The sequence below is a fragment of the Martes martes genome (genome assembly GCF_963455335.1).
Source record: "Martes martes genome assembly, chromosome: 13".
In the NCBI taxonomy this organism is placed as follows: Eukaryota; Metazoa; Chordata; class Mammalia; order Carnivora; family Mustelidae; genus Martes; species Martes martes.
In genome coordinates, this window is record NC_137901.1 from 79,995,529 (window position 1) to 80,012,506 (window position 16,978).

The 16,978-nt window shown below is 44.7% G+C and overlaps 1 protein-coding gene across 1 annotated transcript in view; it reads right to left on the reverse strand.

Moving 5' to 3' along the window:
- FBXW8 (F-box and WD repeat domain containing 8) overlaps positions 1 to 16,978 on the reverse strand; it is a 123,692-nt gene that overhangs the window by 23,308 nt on the left and 83,406 nt on the right. The window contains exon 7 of the mRNA XM_080822093.1: positions 14,628 to 14,834. Within this exon, the coding sequence (XP_080678219.1) occupies positions 14,628 to 14,834 (207 nt within the window). The remainder of the gene's footprint in view (positions 1 to 14,627; positions 14,835 to 16,978) is intronic.

The window sequence follows — 16,978 nt, forward strand, 5'->3', positions numbered from 1 at the left end:
CCCCCAAGGCCTGCCTCTCTGCCTACTTGTGATCTCTGTCAAATAAATAAATAAAATCTTTTTAAACAAATCTTAAAAATAAATATAAAAAATAAAATTAAAAAATAAAAAAGCATGGTGGTTTAAAGATCACTTGTCTGCTGCCGTTTTAAAAAAGGGAAGTGGGGACGCCTGGGTGGCTCAGTTGGTTAAGCCGCTGCCTTGGGCTCAGGTCATGATCCCGGCGTCCTGGGATCGAGTCCCACATTGGGCTCCTTGCTCGGCGGGGAACCTGCTTCTCCCTCTGTCTCTGCCTGCCACTCTGTCTGCCTGTGCTCACTCGCTCGTTCTCTCTGACAAATAAATAAATAAAATATTTAAAAAAATAAAACAAAATAAAAAAGGGAAGTGACAAAGAGAGCTAAAGGTTGGGAGATGCTGGGCTGAGGGTCAAAGATAAAAGGCACAGTGTGGGTGAGGATATCTGAAATCCCTGGAGATGACAAAATCTACCTACTTTCTTTCTTGATTCCCTAAGAAGCCACCCCCATCACTGCCACACATACTTTGCTCTTCTAAGGGGGATAGCCTTGGTAAGAAGCCAAATTCTAGAGAGTAAAGCAAACAATCCTCATGTTCTCTCCAATTCCATCCCAATTATGCTTATTTTGTGCTCTCTCTGTGCCCTTGGCAGAATTCAATTTGACAAGTTCCGCTCTTGTCAGTACTGAATGTATTTACTGTCTACACACTTCACCTGGTGTTCCCAAGATGCCATCTTGAACTGTGCCTCAGCTTCTTTTCCCCAGACCTGTGTTCTCAAACATTGGAGACTGCTCTGGGCAGGCCACCTGAGGCTCTGTTACCAAGCACCATGCCACACGCTATAAAACACTGCTCAGACCTAGGTTCAAAGTTCCCTGGGGACAGAAATCCTATGGTTCATTCCTGCGGCAATGATCAAGGACAGAATGTGTGTTTGAAGATTAACTGATTGGTACATGGTATCCAGCAAACCCAGAGCCCACCACAGTCCGGTTCATAATAAATACCCAGAGATTCTTTGTTTTGCTTGACACATTCTTCCCCCATTTCTGGAAGCTTAATTTTGCTACTGGCCTGTATACAAAGAATCACTTCATCCTACTCAAAGTAGGAGGTTCCATAGATCTCTCTCCAGAAAATCCAGATTCTAGAACACCCTGACTGTATCCAGGCTAAGGTTTTACCCTGACAACACAGCAGACTAGAATATGTGGAAAACCCTCCTGTTTACAAACACTGAAAATGCTGGATAAGTTTCAGTCTATTAAATATTCTTCAGACATTCTGTTTAACTCCTAAAAAATCCGAGAAATTCTGAGGAGCCAAAAATGAAGAGGGCGCTAAAACCAGAAAAGGAAGCGGCACTCATGTCAGGGGCTGCTCTGAGGACATCTGCCAGCACCAGGAGCCCAGAACTGGAGCGAGAAGAAGCAAAGTTTCCGGCCAGCACTAAACAGGACACCAGAACTGAGATGTCTGCCTCCAACTGGGGCCGTTGTACGGATAGGTACACCCAGTAAAAAGCAAGCTAGGGAAAAAGCCAATCCACTGGCAAAGAGAGCCTACCTGGAAACCTGTCTGCCTCAGGTTCAGCTCAGGATGGAAAATGTGGGCTCTGCGTCTGCCCTCACACAGTTTCGGACTTTGAATTTATCCTACCTGCAAGGCCCCAAATCCCTAAGCCTACTACTTCAAGTACTTTCATGTACTTGAAGTAACATGTCTCCTGGTACCTGGGAGAGTCTTCTCAGGAGGATGACCCTCTCAACCCAGGCCCCTTAGGAAACCTACAAATCAAGATCAGCCAAATACGAGCTCATAATTTAAAAAATCCCAAATAAAGAAACAAATCATAAATGAGAGGTAGGAAACAAAGAGAATAATTAGACTTCCAAGGATATCAGATATTTATTAGATAAAACAAAAAATGTATGCTGAAAATGTCTATAGAAATAAAAGTGGGTGAGGGGCTAAAAACAGCAAAGCAGCCTTGGGAGAAACAAAACAAATAGAATTTCTAGAAATTAAAGAGGCAATCGATGAGCTAAAGAACTAATCAGAGTCCAAGAGACTTCTGTGAACCGAAGACAGATCTGAAGACATCATCAGAAGGTAACACTGAGCGGCAGGGATGGACAGGGTGACTAGCACAGAGGACAACAAGCTAGTCCAACACACATGCCCCCGGAGTTCCAAACAGGAAGAGGGAGACGAAAATTCTGACAATAGCTCAGAACGTTCTAAACTGGAAGGGAAGAAGCACAAGAAATCCCAAGCAGGAAAAATAAAAGCACATGCACACCTACAGACATAAGAGAGAAACCAGAGAAAAGTAAGGAAAAAGTCTTCAAAGCAGACAAAAGCAGAGGCCATTAGACTGACAGTCAAGTGCTCAGTGGCCCCAAAGGAATCAAAACCAATAATTTCTTCAAAGGTCTGAGAGAAAAGACCTGCCAGCCTACCATTAGAAAGGATCAGCAAAACCACCTTAGACTGAGGTGAAATAGAGAGGTTTGGGGGATAAAAACACAGAGAACACCTGTGCCTAAAAGACCCTCGCTAAAGGAACTTCTAAAGATTATACTTTTGGAAGATGGGCAAGCATTCCAGAAAATAGGCCTGAGATGCTAGAAGGAACAGTAAACCAAGATTCAGGTAAATGTGCCAAAAGTATGCAAATACTGACTATCTACAACAACAACGCCGATCTGGGGTTACAGAAGTAGAACAGACTGTGTCCAGTCCTTCTTCCAAACAGACAAGTGCCACGGATCAGGGCAATGCACCACAGCCACAAAGATGCCAGACGCCCAGGGGACCCTCCAGTGCAACGGTCTGCAGTGGACAGATAGTTCCCATGGTTGGCACAAAGGAGGGACTCAACATGTATTTGATGAAAGAATGAGTAAGTGCTACACGTCTCTGCCTGTATCTATCGATCACAGGCCCATGGCCCACCGACCTACGGGAGAGATCTGCTCCACGCATACAAATGAACAAATTAAGTCCGTTTGCTTTTGCACTCATGGCAACATATTTAGCGGTTTCAGAAGTGGGAAGTACAGTTGCATTCAGTACAGATCCTGAAGTGCAAGACCAATAAAGCCCATTTAAAAAAAAATCATAAAAGAAAAAGGCTTCTCAGCCTTTGGGGTAAGTCATGACTCAAATGACCCAAGCTGCTCTTCTGACCCAACATAAATATGACCTGCAATAACGTGGTAAACAATTTCGCTGCAAAAATGCAGGGTCTGCATATTCATGTTCGCATACAGAGCTAAGTGAACAGCCTCTATAAATTCACAGATGAGCTAAGATTTAAAAAAACGATGAGAAAGACAGACAATTGGGGAGGGAGGAGGGGCCTGGTGAGAAAAGAGTAAATCATACACAAAACAGCCAATAAAAAAATAAAAAAGCAGTTAATATACATGAATAATGGATGTCTGATTTAAAAGCAGTTTACTCCGATATGATGTAATTTTTGACAATCAGCCAGAGAGACTATTTTGTAAGCCCTTGCCAGAGAGAAGTCAGAGCGGGAGGCTTGGTAACACGGCGTATCTCTGAACATGTGCACAGTGACTCTCATCGCCATCCCAAAGGTGACTTTCTGTTGGCAAACAGAAACTTGCCTCCCAGGTGCATTTAGCAGCAGCAACCAGCAAGATGCGAGGCTTGAAGAACGGACCCCGGCGTGAGCGCGGATCCCTGAAGTGCAGCGCCCTCTCTGCAGTCTCCATGACACGCTGCTGGCACAGGCCACACTCAAACGCAGCACAAAGGGAGCAGCAGCCTGGGCTGCTTTCATGTTTAAGTTTTAATTGGAGTGACAAGCCCACAAGGCCAAGATATTTCAGGGACGGGACGGTGTTGCCGAGTGTCGCCAGGCGCTGGGCCGGCAAGGCCCGCGTGCGCTCCCCACCACCGCGTGCCAATGCACCTGCACCCCCCGCTGTTCCAGGACTGGACTCTGCCCGCAAAGGCGCTGCCAATCACCATGGCCTGTGCCAAACGCGGGGGCTTTGTGGCGTGGGCAGATGTCTACAAAGGACCAGAGTGAGGCCAAACCAACACCTATTGTGACCTAAACCTGAAAGGAACCCAGAGAGCAGGAGTACGCTCGGGTGAAAAGGCAGGCAGACGTAATCCAAATCTCTCTCCCGCTCTCTCAGCCCTGCGTCCGTAGATGCTGGAGATGATAAAGCAGGCAGGTCTGCTTGTGGAGGGGACAGAACAGGGCTCTCTGCTTTGCTGCAGAGGGCTCTCTCTAGACACTCTCTGTCCTAGTGCTAGAATAAGGAACAGAGATGCGACTGCAAAGAACTGGTGAAGGGGTACCTAAAACCGACAGGAAGTGCTCCTCGCCACAGCGTTCAGCCCAACGAAGAGATCATACTTATTATGCAAACATGCCACCGAAAGCTGAAAATCCTCCTATCCTCCTGTTAGGCTCCCAGCTCGCCTCATGGTAACAAAGAGCACAGCTGGTTTCAAAGTGCTTCACAAACAGCAACCACAGGTAACCGCTCCCAGCCCATGAGAAAGTTATTCTGTCCGCCGCTTGCATACATGGAGGCAATGGAGGCCGCCGACTACGGGACGGCGTCTGTAAGCCTACAAACTTAACATCGGACTGGATTGTGCAGGTGGTCACACTAGCCGGGCTCTCGGTTCCCGTCTGACTGGGCTGGTGACTTGGAGTGTGGCCCCGGGCTGGACTGGACAAAGGCTTAGAAGAAGGCAGGGAGGCAGAGCACGGCTAAAATCAGACCCTGGACACACAGGACAGCTGACGGGGGAAAGTGAACAAATGCGCTGTTCAGGACCTTTGGTGTCGGGTGAACAGTCCACGCTATAGCTGTGGTTCACAACTATACCCACCCACACATGCACATGAACTCAGAAGTGCTTTGCACATAAAGAATACATAAATAGTATCTGTTAATAGTAATCCTCATATTCCTTCACATAAATCCTTTCAGAATATTTTATGGGATTCTCACAACCACCAAGTGGAAGACAAATACTACTGCCTACGGTTTATGCACAAAGAAGTGGAGGCCCAGTAGCTTGCCCCAATTATACAGGTGACAAAAGCGGCCAAGGACACAGGTGGCGAAGCCCAGCCAGTCCCATCCCTACGTCAGTGTCTGTCACCATATCACATTACCTTTCTGGTTTCCAAGAAAAATGGTTCTTAATAATGGGTAATGTTTATAGCGTCCTCTTAGGTGCAAAAGATTACCACGATGCCATCTCTCACCTGCTCCCCACAATCCCATATGGTGGGGGTCACAGGATTTTACCCATTGTACACATGAGGAAACGGACGTGTGGAGAGGTGGAAGCACTTACAGTGATGAGGTTGTGGAACCGGGATTCAAACCTGGGTGCTGAGCCTCCACACCCATGTTCCCTCTTGAAACCTCTACCCCATGGTGCGCAGAGTGTGGCCCCAGGACGAGGAGCATTACAGCACCTGTCAGACATGCAGATTCTTAGGCCTACCCCAAACCTTGACTCAGAACCCTTGGGGCTAGGGTCCAGAGATCCACATATTTCTATGCTGCCTCGCATTTGAGAACCCCTCACTATACCAATACTGCCTCCCAAGCCAAAAATGAGTCTCCACCACAACAGAAGTATTATCAGCTGTAAATGCTCACTTCCTGCCTCCCAGTTAACGCTAATCTAGTTAAGAAGAGTGCTGGGCAGTAATAGTACCAAAAGGTGAGATTTAGACCATGTCCACACAAGTCAGAGAAGAAGGGTATTCACTGAGAGCCAGCGAGTCAGTAAGGCTCCTTCTGGTAAGTGGGACTCTGGACAGACCTTTCCTGAAAGGACACGGAGAGACAGGAGGGAAAGAGGGAATGCTTCCATTAGTAATAGACATGCCCTGTTGTGGACTGAGTCGGCCTGGCTGGAGCAAGGGACTCATTCTGGTGGTGCGGGACGAGAGCAGGAACTTGACTCCTACAGGTCTTGAGGGCCAGGCTGAAGGCCAGCACACCAGGGCCTCACCCACAGTCCTTAGCACAGAGCCACTGCTCTGGTAAAGCCTGACAGGACCATGAGGAGGTTTGCTGACAGGTGGTATAAGAGCACAGAGGTGGGGAAAGAGCAGGGACCAGTAAGGGAGTAGGGACTGGGAGCAATTATTTTCATGTCATTTTTGTGAACATGAGACAAGAGTTCACACTCCAAGGAAACACTGCAGGGCAATGTGGCCACCCAGGGGAGTAGATGGAGCCTGAACCAGAGGTCCTAACCTAGAAAGATCCAAAGGATCTGGGTACTGAATTTGGCTGAGGTCCAGTCAGTCAGTCCTGTATCAATATATCTTTCTGGAGCAGGTGAGGCGAGCAGAGGTTGGGGCCCATGTCCCAGCAGAGCTGCTTTCTGCATACCCCACAGTTCAGTCCATTCCTTACCTCCTCTTTTTGTTTATTTTTGTTTTTGTTTTGAAACAAACTGTTACCATCTTACAATCCTGTAGGTTGGAAACCTACTGTGGGTCTCATTGGCTAACATTTAGTTCCCTGGTCAAGACTAGGGAAGAATCCGTTTCCTTGCCTTTTCCAGCTTCCGGAAGCTGCCCATATTCCCTGGCTCTTAGAACCTTCCTTCCATCTCCAAGCCGTCAATAGGGAGTTAGGACCTTCTCACAGGGCATCACCTCCTCTCCCACCTCCCTCTTCTACTTTTAAGGATGCTTGCGATTACATGGGGCTCACCCAGATAATCCAGGACAATCTTCCTATTTTAAGGTCATGGCACTGGCAACCTTACTTCCTTCTACAACCTTCACTCCCCTTTGCCATGTAACCTAACCTATGCACGGGTTCTAGCAACTGTGGACATCTGGTGAGGGACACTCTGTTGGATTCCTGGCCTCACTGTGATACACTATAAACCTCATTACTCAGCTCAAATTCCTTAATTTGGAATATGATCCCTCAAACTTGGACTGAGCTGGAGTTTTCCTTTACCCTGCAAATTAATAACACACGGAGAGAATGCTTAAAAGAGTAACTTTGCGTCCATTAGGACTCATCTGTAACTCAATAATTTATAATTATTAACCCACTCTAACGTGATGCCTCATTGAAACTGGAGTGCTGAGTAAATGAATAAATCATATTTCATCTATGTATTGAATAAAAAGCAAAGTTCTCTAACTTGTAATATTTTGTTAGTCTAAGCTATGTGTATTTGAGAACAATAAAATGTCTGAACTATCCTGAAATTCTACTCACACAGGTTATTTTCTGGGTGCCTTCTTTCTCCTGCTCTCCGCCAAACTACCCATGGGTTTCAACAGTCTGGACATCTACATACCAGAGCATGCAGTCGATTCTACAGTGTTACTGTTTTTAGTTCTAGAGCAAAGACAAATATTTCCCATAGCCCCCTCCTGGCGCCCCTTGATCTTTATCAACTGAAAAACAATCTGATTTTTAACCCTAACAAAACCTAGTTGCTGCTAGGGCCATATTGACTCCAAGACTCATCTGTCACAAAGAAGCCAAAGCCATACCTATTTGTATATGTGCTGCCGAAGCGAGCACAAGCCATACCTATTTGTGAGGTGAAACAAACACAAAGGTCAACTCCAAGTTCACATTCTTCCATGGGTGTGGAATGGTAAACCAGGATGGAAATTCCACATAAATTACCAAGAACGCCATTAGAAAAATTAGGCCCTATTAACAAGCCATCTGTAGATCCTCTCAGACAGGTGAAGGAGATTAAGAGATACAAACTTACAGTTATAAATAAGTCATGGGAATGAAAAGTGCAGCACAGGGAATATAGTCAGTAATAGTGTAATAACATTGTATAGTGACAGATGGTGACTACACTTACTGTGGTGGGCACAGCACAACGTATAGAACAGTCAAATCACTAAGTTATACACCTGAAACTAATATAACATTATATGTCAGCTATACTTTGATTAAAAAAGAGAAAAAAAATAGGCCCTAAATAAAATTCTAAGCTAATTCAAGAGGCAAAAGAGAAGAAAGCAATGATCGCCATATACTTCAGTGTAATCATCTTGTAATTTTGCTCAGAGCTTCAAGAATACTGGTCCATGGGGCGCCTGGGTAGCTCAGTGGTTTAAGCCTCTGCCTTCAGCTCAGGTCATGGTCTCAGGGTCCTGGGACTGAGCCCCTGCACAGGGCTCTCTGCTCAGCGGGAAGCCTGCTTCCTCCTCTTTCTCTGCCTGCCTCTCTGCCTACTTGTGATCTCTGTCAAATAAATAAAATCTTAAAAAAAAAAAAAGAATACTGGTCCAAGTTTTTAACAATTAGAAAATGACACAAATGTCATTGGTGTACAAAATCATGCACATGTAAGTGAAGACAAAAGATGCTTAAGACACAGTGCCAGCCCTCTCCAATAAGGCTTTATGTGTCAGAGGCTTTGACACAAAGTGACTCAGCATTCACATTAACTTACTCCATTAGTTCTGTAAGAAGCTAAATTGATCCATCCCTTATCTATTCTAAACGTATTCTTTCAAAACAGTTCTTGGGAAAATGAATCTCGTGAAGCGCCACAGACCGCTATTACTACCACCATGGCTTTAGCCCTGCCCCCCGCTAGTCCCTGTGTTCCAGGTGGCCTGCATCACCCCAATACTGCTCCCCCAAACTTCCTCCCCTTCAGGCCTGCTGCCTCTGCCTGGGCTTGCCTCCTGCCCAGGCTTTCCTGATGAACTCCAACCTGACCTAAAGCTAGGGGGTGGGGAGGTGAAAGAGGAACCTGACAAGTACTGAGCACCAGGCTGGTGCAAAGCACATTATCTGCCTTTCCCAGGTCTTCTCCCTTCCCAAACGGGGAGCCTGAGGCATGCCAGTAACCCAGCTAAGGTTTATCTGACTCCAGAATCTTGCTGAGTCTCCAGCGATTATCCCACTACTTGACTGGAGCTGAAAATACTTTCCCCTCTATTCCCTTCCTCTGACTTCGTCACTCGCTCTCAGAAGTGGCCCAGGACCGCTAGAGACCTTAAAGTCCTCTTAGCTTCCACAAGCAACAGCAGTATGCTAAGAAATGCTTTTTGCGGAGTCACGCACTATAATCACAGGGCATTGTCAGAGGTGGCCGTGAAGGTCTCTGCAGTCAGAGGCTCCATGCTCTGCTCTAAGAAACCCTAGAGCCATGGGGGTGCTTCAGGGTTTCCACAACACGTGAGAATTTATTATTATTCATTAGCAATACAGAACGGTTTTCTCGCCTCCTGATACCATTTCAGCGCTAAAATGTGTACAAAACGCATTTGGATGTTCCATCCTCATTTATTTATCTGTATAATTTTTCACTGCTCTGAAATTCAGCAACTTCAGTAAGATGGACTCCGGTTCCTCTTGATGGGGAGAAAGCCACTTCTGTGTTGCTAAGTTGCTGGTAAGGCCCACAAGATCGTAAGCCCCACGCAGAGGTCATGTTTGGTTCATCTTGGTTTTCAGTTCCAATCAGAAATCTAGCACATGGGGGTGTCTGGGGGGTGGAGGGGGCTCAGTCAGTTACGTGTCCAACTCTGGGTTTTGGCTCAGGTCATGATCTCAGGGTCATGAGATTAGGCCCTGGATCGGGTTCCACGCTCAGCAGGGAGTCTGCTTGAGATTCTCTCCCTCTCCTTCTGCCCCTCCCCGCAACATACACACATGCATGTGCTCGTGCTCTCTCTCTCTCTCATAAATAAACCTTAAAAAAAAAAATCTAGCATACGGCATGTGTTCAATAAGGAGTCACTAACAATGGCAGCAACCTCAATAACAAAAATGGATCTTTTTGGTAGTCCGCATGACTCAGTAACCCAAGAAAACGGGTCTCCAAGAGCTACTTCCCTAAATTTCTCCAAGAACAAAGTATATATAAAAAATTTTAAAGATTTTAAGATGAGAGTGAAAAGGAAATTAGCCATTTACTCTGGGAAATTTCAATTTAAATTGGTCATCCTGTTTGTAAAATACCAAGTTTTTGTTCTCTGGAATAGAACCTTGAGCAAAAGATGGGTTTCATATTCTAGTGTAGATATGGGAGAGGGGGGCCCAAACGCACAGGTGCTGAGTTTCTGATTCCAAAGGCTCTCTCTGACTGATATTTCAACTCGTGACAAGTGCAAGCCACCAATCCAGAGTCCTTTCACGTTCATGTAGAGGGAATGATTATCACAGGAGACGTTAGCAATTCTTTTCCAGCGTGATGTAAGCTGAGGCAGCAGCGCCAAGCAAGCGTCCTTGTCAAACACGTTCCAGCCTTCTGGATTACTTCACTCACATCTCCCTGATTAGGATGCATGCCGCGTGCTGCTTAATACAATCTGCCATCGAATGCCAAGTACTTCAGAACTAAATTAGGAAATATGTCCAAATACATAGAATGATGCTAAGAGCCCTAAGTGGGTCTCTCTCTTTCCTTTATGAGGCATGAGACTCATCGTCAACATAATGCTCTTAAATGAGGCAATTCTATCTTCTAACCCTCTACCTTTGAGAGCAAAAATTTAATTCAAGCAGCAAAAGAATTAATAAAGATAATATGGTATCATAAATACCATTTTCATGGATGAAGTGTTTTTGACAGATTCAGGAAATGTGAGACATAAAAACATACTTTACAGGGTTAGCAACAGAGTTGACACTGATTTCCACACTGCAGCACAATGGAGGCCGGAGTAATTACAACTACACTTGTCTTTCCTCATCATCACATGCCACTTAGCAACGGCCACCTTTCAGGTCATGTATGCCACTGAAGTGAGGAGCCCAAGAAGGCAATATCAAAACTCTAGAGCCTGTAAGCCTGGGGATCCCTGCGCACAGGCAGACCAAGAGGGACCAGAGCTTTCTCTCTGATCCTTCCTACCTGAGCTGGAAATAGCTGAACCACCAGCTGTATTTACAAGCCTTTTCTTAAGACTAAATACCTTACTTTTTTGAGAGAGAGGGAGAGAGAAAGCATGCGTCCACGCATGAGGCAGGGGAGGGGCAAAGGAGCAGGGAGAGAGAGAATCATAAGTAGGCTCCATGCCCAGCACGGAGCCTGACGCGGGGCTTGATCTTACCACCCTGAGTTCATGACCTGAGCAGAAATCAAGAGTTGTTTCACTTGCTTAACCACCTGAGCCACCCAGGTGCCCTGAGATTAGATACATTTGTGTGATGTTCCTTGGTTTCATTTCCTTAGGAGACTACGTGTATTAACAGGGCTAGGTTCTACAAGTGCCAATTTGCTGAAGCCTGTGCAGAATGCCGTTGTAACGTGCCAATGCCAGGAACACAACTGGTGTTCTGTAACTCTCCGCGCCCAGCATGCGTCCGGCTGGCTAGCTAGATGTATGAACGGATGGATTCGAAAACATTATTACTTGATGCTCAGATAGCTGTGGATCCTATAAAATGCTAATGTGATTATCACATGGTGTAAGGATATTCTCCAACTAAACACAAATAACACTGCTGGGACACTTCTACAGGTTAGGGAAATTCTGGTCGCTGACTCAAATTCTGTATCAACATTTGGACTTCACTATCCGCTTTGATCACAGTTAATCAATAACGGATTATAGCTAAACCCCAGTTCTGTATCAGTACAAACGAAGATAAACCAAACCCTGTTCTCATAAAGCCTTCATCTGAATCCTAAATACACGGGCCAGAGGCAAAGACACAAACCCCCACGTGCATTTAGCCGCAGGCAAACTCTCCTGCTAATAGTCTCACACCAACCTAATAAAATGTGCTGGGCCACATGCTGCCGGGCCAAAGCAAATAGAGCCCAAACATCGTATTCACAGCGTAAGCACAGTGACACTGAGCACTGCACATAAGACTGTTTGGGAATTATGATATTATATTATAGGATAGCAGGAGGATACCAAAATCTTATAGAGCCACCCATGACATGGCTTAGTTCACCCAGAAATGTTACAGGACAACTAGTTTCCTAAAAATGCAGGTTTTTCTCAAACAAGCAGAGAATTCATTGAACACAATCAGATGGAAAGTGCTGCCTCCTCAAAACTGGGGAAAATTTCATAGATATAGCGTGGCCTCCCTCACGTTCCAGTGGGTGGCATTCATGCTGGAGAAACATCTCAATGCAAAGTTATTACGGCACTACTAACAACCACCAGCCATCCACCCACAAAAGTGTTGGAGGGTTTGGAGCTGTGCTCACATAATATTTGGATGACTAATGGTACTATCAGATTCAAAGAGATGCTGAGACACATTCCTGTAGCAAATTAATCTCCATTCTTCATTTTAAAACACCAATGAAAAATACCAGGTAATGACTTGAGGGACTACAAACTTTTAAAAGTGAATTTTCATAAAATCAGTGGGTTAATCAGCTGATTCCAATAATTAGTGCTTTTATTTTTTTAGATTTTATTTATTTGAGAGAGAGACAGAGATAGTGACAGAGATAGCCAGAGAGAGAGAGAGAGAGAAAGAGCATCAGCAGGGAAGACAGGGAGAAGCAGGCTCCCTGCTGAGCAGGAAGCCTGATGTAGGGCTTGATACCAGGATCCTGGGATCATGACCAGAGCCGAAGGCAGATTTTCAACCGACTGAGCCATGCAGTCCCCCTAATTAGTGCTTTTAATGGGGTTGAAAAACCCGAGATATCCAAAACAGCACTTCTTTCCATTGATATCCAAAGGACACACCCTCTCTAATTTTGTGCTGAAATATCCCTTTACTGGTTTCTCAAATACATCCACACAGTTAAGTCAAAGAGAAAGAGGACCTGCCTATGAAAAATTTATTAAAATAGGACAAATTTAAGCCAGGCTAGTGCTAAATATAACTATCACCTCACTAGACTGAGAACCTGAGACATAAAGGAGATAACCAAACTTGAAAGTATGATAGATGAAAACTTAGAAGGCAAACAGTCTCTCTTCTCTCAATAAATGAGCTCACCGGGGACCAGAAAAGAAGGTTTTTTCAAAGCAAGAAAGGAAACTGCCTTAGGAAATCAACTGCTCTCCCCTCCCCCACCTCCCAGGAAGGCACAGCACTGGAGTTAAATCATCCTCAATCTATCTTTCCAGCTAAGCTGTGCTGAGTGTGCTCCCACAAAACAGGCCAACTGGAGCACAAAGGGAGTCCGTTGTCTCAGTGAGGTTGCAAAAAGCCACAAGTATCTTTGACTGCTTTATGTGTCTTCCTGAACAAAGAATAGCTCACTGCAATCCGGGATGCTTCAATTCTTTGCACGTTTACTAAGTCGCAAAACCAGCGAACACCTTGATGAACGAGATTTGATCTTAGAGGGGACTATACACAGGGGAAACAAGATATTAAAATCACAACCGGAGGCCAGACATAAACTATGAGTGGAGGAAAGAAACAGGAAGCACCATGATGGTCATGCTCACATGCTAGGCACTATGCTTAAAGCTTTACGCACAGATTTTCATCAAACCCTACCATTTTATAAAGTAGCTACTATTCAGAACTCCCTTTTACCAATGAGAAAACAGAGGCCTAAAAGGGTGAAGGTCCCACAGGGCAGTAGGTTACTACAGAAGTGGAACTGAAATTCGGCTGTGTGCATCCAGAGCCTGGCTTTTCTCCGGGTCATAATGCTGCTCTGTGGAAGAGAGCCTCCTTCCTGAAGGAGAAGCTATGTCGTCAGAGGAGCCGCTGGCTCAGGGAAGTTCCTTCCCAAGGACTGCACCTACTGCCAGCAGGGTCAAGAGCGGGCAAATTGGAGAAAAACAAAACAAAACAAAACAAAACTTGATCCCTTTCTCCCCTAATTCCACTGGAAGAGAGAGAGATAAATCAGCTTTACGACCAAGTACTTGGCCTATAGTCAGGATAGTAAAATGCTAGGTAGTGGTAAAATTTAGTCAATTAAAAAACCTGTCTCCTTAATTTTGACTCAAAGATTATCAGAAGGCACTTTTATGCACTACTGGTGAGAAATTTTGCTGCAACCCTTTTAGAGGGCAATTTGGCAAAGTCCATCATTGTCTTAAGTGCACACACCCTCTGGCCAAGCAATGTAACTGCTAAGAATTTATCCTAGAGATCTACTACACAAGACTTTCAGAAGCTGCAGTACACATCGTAGTGCGGTCTGTAACAGCCAACAGTGAAAACGACCCGACTGCCCATCCGTGAGCGGGGCTGGATAAATAGACATGGGCCATAAGCATACGCTGGAACCCTAGCGAGAAGGAGCATGGTATGTGCTGACAGGGAACGCTCTCCGAGATATATTACTGAATGAAAATGTTGAGTACAGGACGGTATGTATACTATGATCTCATTTTTTAGTGTATAAATGTCTCTATAAATGCATGAAATTCTTCTAGATGGATACCTAAAAACTGTTTAATAGTTTCTTCTGTGGAGTGGGGTTGGGGGAAGGAACGAGAAAGGAAACAATTACTTTCATTTTACAGCCTTCAGAAGTGCTTGAAGTTTCTTATTTTTTTACCATGCTGAATATATATTGCCTGAATATACCTTAAAAATTTATCAGACAGCTTTAATTTTTTAATTGTCTTCAAAAAAATAAAAGTTGATGTTCTTTTTTGTTCCTTATACGTCTTACTCTTTTTGTACCTTGTTTCCTTCGTATACCCATCCTAGACTCTTCACACCGAAAGCAGCCTGGCTGGCCGAGACATCCAGACATGTGACGGGCTGGCCATAGACATAATGGAGGGTTCTGGCAGAGTCTTCAGCTTTTAGCAGGTATACCAGATCTCCAGCCGTGGCCACTGCCACAGGGTATCTTTCAGTATCTGGAACTATTTCAAGGTAGTCAACCTGTGAAAGGATAAGAGTTATGGAGTCCATCAGGTCTCACCCATGGTTCATCCTGACTTGGTCAAAAATATACAATCCCTCCTCTATGTCAGTAAGACCAGCAACCTGACAGAAAAAGATGGGCAAAGGGTCACAAGGTCACAGAAAATGAGAACATAGTTCTTACACTAATAAAAAGTTGCTCTTTGTTAAAAAAAAAAACAAAACAGCATACATTTCCGATAAGAGAAATATGAAGTAATTCGCCAAGATACCATTTTCACCAGTCATATCAGCAAAGATCAATTAGCCTGATAGGACACCGGTCTGGAAATGGAGTGGGGGGACAACCATACTTGCAGATCCCACTTACGGTTGGTGGGATATAATCTGTTCCAACCTCTCTAGAGGGACATCTGGCAATACTTATCACAATGTCAAACGCACATTCGCTCTGAACCAGCAAGTCAGCCCTAGGAATTTACTTACAAGTAAACTCACATACAGGCAAAACAATTGTGTACAAGGTTATTTACTATTTACTATGTTGTCTTAGCTAAAAATTGGGAAAACCTAAACATGCCTAACCAAGGGACTAATTAACAATACATCTATGCGTTGGAATACTATGCAGCCACAGAAAAAAAAAGCATGAAGCATTCTTTATAAACTGATATAAATGGAATCATCTCCAAGATACATTTGGGGGGAAAAAAGCAAGGAAGCAAGGTAACAGCATTCACAGTGTGCTACTGTGCGTGACGGGGGGCCAGAGGGACCACAGCACGTATGTGACTTATGCAAATATAAATCTGATAATATTGGCTACTTTCAAAAAGGGAACAGAGTTCTTTGATGGGGTGGAAGAGAGATTTCACCCTGTAAACCTTACTCTATCTTTTAAATTCTGAACCATGAGGGTATAATAACTATTCAAAAAATAAAGGGTTTTTTTTTTTTATAAGAAACTGAAAAAAATCCATTCAGTTCCAAATTAGCACCATTCACATTTTAACATTTGTGCAAATACCAAAAATGTGTTGCTAAAAGGCTAAAAGTACCTGAGGTATCTGTCCTCTGCTGGCTTCAAGGTCATCAAGGGTAGAAAGGCCCCTTCACTACTCCTGACTGCATTATTGCAACCACTTTCTCTAATCTGCAGGAGCATGAGGTGCTCCCTTCAGGAATAATTTGCTTTTCTATGTCCCTGAGTGGCACATGTCTCCTGAGCACAGTTTACACCAGGTTTTCACCTTGAGTAAAATGGGAGAGTACAAAAGCAGAAGGTGTGCCATGCTGTGTAATTATGAAAACCACTGTGGAAAGGGACAGCACTGCCCTGACAATAAGCCAAAGGAGTTCAAAAGCCTGCATCCCAGGGACTGTCCAGAGGAGCTTGAGAGAGAGTAAACATCCGGGTGATTCTGCTAATCCTCTGGCCCAAGAGTGTGAGTGGCGGCCCCACGTCCCCAGCCAAGAACTCATGACAAAGGACAGACATTCTAGGCCAGTAGTACCAATCGGGGAACACTGCCATTGTGATTCAGGGAGCCTATCTGGGAAAGACAAAAATGGCCCGGCTTTCACAGGCCAGGAGGTGCCTTTTTCAGTGACAGCACATTCTGTGGCAACCCCTCATCCAGGATGAGAAATAACACATAAAAAGCATAATAACACATGCCTCCAGCAGTGGTTGCCTCCTTCCTCTCTCCCCTATTCTAAAACTCATTTCTTATTTTCCTAAAATCAACATCCTCAGTCTAGCCATTTAATTTCACTTTACTGTTGGATTTTTGACAGACCAAGAAGCTCAGATCGACTGTGGCTGTGCCATTTGCCAGCAGCTGTAAACTACTTTAAAAAGCTTCCAGTCTATGCCAGGGGGCCACCTTATTGCCAAGGCAGGATTTACACTTTACAGAGGAACTCAAATCTTAAGTAACTGTCGAATTCATATAATTATTGCTCATCTAGAATATTCTTTAGGCAGAGTCCAAATGATAAGCACTATGGTAGTTTCGAGAACAAACAAAGAGATGGTACTTCTACATTTCTCTAATAAAACTCCAAGAGGAGCAACAGGCAGTTTCGGGGAACCACCACTGAAACTGCAGGAATTGCTCACTAGAGGGACAAGAGCTTATGGAGGGGACGTGGGGACGCCA